The sequence below is a fragment of the Plasmopara halstedii genome, assembly GCF_900000015.1.
Source record: "Plasmopara halstedii genome assembly, contig: Scaffold_262, whole genome shotgun sequence".
NCBI classification, from domain to species: domain Eukaryota; phylum Oomycota; class Peronosporomycetes; order Peronosporales; family Peronosporaceae; genus Plasmopara; species Plasmopara halstedii.
This window is the reverse complement of record NW_020187183.1, coordinates 1318973-1321658: the sequence shown is the minus strand read 5'-3', so window position 1 is coordinate 1321658 and position 2686 is coordinate 1318973. Positions and strand designations below refer to the sequence as shown.

The following is a 2686-nucleotide window of genomic DNA, read 5'->3' as shown; positions in this document are numbered from 1 at the left end:
CAAAAACTACGATCAGAGCGTTGGGTAAAGGATAAATTTTCTCCGACAAACAGTTTTAAATTACAAAAACTTAACTTGCTCGTTAATTTCCAACCTGAGCTTTTGACGTGGGTGGAAAGTTTGGTTGCATTCAATCAGGCATATTCCAACGAAGCAGAATCAATGTTTCAAATTGTGAAGAATTTCGCTTCCGAAATTAATATGGAAGAAGTGTTTTCAATAATGACAGAAGATCCAAGGTGGGAATATGTTGCTGAGCATATTAAAGGTGACCTAAATATCCCTCTGAAAGCTAGAATATTACCAAGTCTGTTACGCAAACTCATGAGGCTTGACCTGACAGGACCAAATATTTTGAAAAGCAACGACTTTAAGCAATGGCTGGAATACTCGGTCTTTTTCAATTTCTTAAAAATCCCCTCTTTGGAAGACCAACCCGTGTTAACAATTCTTAAGACAACAGTGAAGACAAACACAAAGACTTTGATCGAGCGTTTAAAGCAGGCAACTAAAGTTGAAGCTATAACGCCGTGGAGACACCAAGTGGGAAGGTTAATAAAAATACCTTCGACCGAAGAAGGCCAATTGATAAGCGCATGGTTAGATTATGTCTCCACTCTCGAATACCTGCCTCTTGGCTGGAATGTGGCTACTATGTACAGGACTATCTATCCAGAAAATGATCGTTTCTTAAGCCTTGCTTCGACGCATTCACATTCCCATGGTTCCATAGAAAATACAGCGCTAGTAGTCCCGGAGCTTGAAAACGCTGTGAAGGATACACAAGCGAGGCTTGCTAATTTATACAAGTCTAAAGAGGACAAGAGAGCAAAAGATATAAGCTTTTAACAAATCGAATAAAAGCGAATATGCTGCAAGATTAACCTTTCGTCTTTCTATCTCATTTTCCATCAGACTGCCATTGTCTCCAAAATGTGATAATTGATTTTTTAACGACTGACGCTCTAAGCGATATATTACGTGGAAATTCCGACCCAGAAAAAGATGCGTAAATCCCGCGGGCTGTTAGCCTTATTTCATGCAATACATAGACCTCAATTATTTAATCGTGAAATTGATACTTTTATACCAGTAGTTCAGATTTGACTTGAAGATGAGTATATTCGCTTTTCACGAGAGGTATCTAGTCAGGTTCTCGGTTCCTGAAAGCATACATATTAATCCTCTTTGCTTTTATTGACGTGAAATCATTGATTCAAAGCTACATCTTCGCGAGGTGCACAAGAAATCGGTTGCATGGTAGCTTTTGTTCATCTATCCGATAACCGAGTTCAATATATTGTATCCTCTTTGAGGATGGAACGCGAGTTGTCCGACTATCTGTTCCCGGAATAACTGGACACGCTCACTTAGTTAATGTCTCCAAGCGTTAAGGCAATTGAGCGGCCGATGAACCGGAAGCGATGATCACCCGCACGATGTCGCTGACGAGACATCTCCTCGAACGCGTGTTAGTAGGCGTAGTTCCAACCCTCAATATTGAATGGGTAACGGGGTTACATATACCCTGGTAACGGGTGTGTGTGTCACACCAGATGGATATGGTGTGACTACACCCAAACAAGAATACGATTCGGGTTAGATAGCCAGTTGTTATACGTATATTTAGATTTAACTATATATATACAGAGAAATTTCTAGTTTTAAAATTAGGCGGTTTAGCCGCAAAGAAAAATAAATAAAAAGCAGTCTTGAATTTTAAACCGAAGAGTCAATTAGCCTTGAAAAGCAATAATTACTCTTGGAGTAAGTGGATTGCGATCCACTAACTCGTACTTGCTCTAAATATAGAACGAAAGATCGGTGACCTAAATTACGCTTCCTCAAACGCTAAGCTACGGCAGCCCCGCTGCACTTGGTAGCACCTGTAGTCAATTTACACCTGAGTCGTTTAGACTGATCCTCTACGAGGAGTGAGAATGGAAGAAGTTCGTTGCCCCAGGGCATGCAGGACGGGCTTAACAAGCTGATGTCCTTGCTGGGCCCTGAGGGCGTGCAACACCTTGCGAAGAAAGGCCCCGAGGCAATCGTGCGCGTCTAGAGGCGTTTTCAAAATACGAAAACGCGCTGCTAGAGCACCTGCAGCAGAAGATGTCTTCATCATTTGCGTCTCTGACGCCACCGTCAGTGACGGACGACTTCCCCGGCCCTAAGTCGCTCATGGTGAGCGTTAAGGTCTTTGAGGGAAGAATCTCCTGCTCTGGATGAGAGAGGTCGAGATGGCCATCGCATCCGCCATGCTCCAGACTGAGCAACAGCGCGTGGCGCTAGCCATCTCAAAGCTCGGTGATCAAGCGCGATAATAGGCACTGACGTGCGGCACTTCGATCGAAGTTACGTTTCCCTCCTGGGCGGAGCTGATATTGCAGCTCTCACGAGAGTTCTTGCCACCTAATCAGGCATATCGCGTACGATCGCGTTTTCTTGCCGCCTAATCAGGCATATAGCGTGCAATCGCGTTTTCTTGCCGCACGACAGGGCAACAAGGAACGGACTCCCTGAATCGATTGTCTCTGACAGAGGCCTCCGTTTCACGGGAGTAGTTTGGTCGACTATCTTCGAGGTGCTCGGCACTAAGTTGGATATGTTAACAGCGGTTAATCCGCAGACTGATGGTCAAACCGAAAGGGTGAAAAGCATCATTGGAGACGTTCTTCGCAGTGTG

General features: G+C 44.1%; 1 protein-coding gene across 1 annotated transcript in view; it reads left to right on the top strand.

Moving 5' to 3' along the window:
* PHALS_04724 (uncharacterized protein) overlaps window positions 1-849 on the top strand; it is a gene marked incomplete at both ends in the record, with an annotated part of 981 nt that extends 132 nt beyond the window's left edge. The window contains one exon of the mRNA XM_024722594.1: window positions 54-849. Coding sequence (XP_024573654.1) covers window positions 54-849 — 796 coding nt within the window. The remainder of the gene's footprint in view (window positions 1-53) is intronic.
* Window positions 850-2686: the final 1837 nt, after the last annotated feature.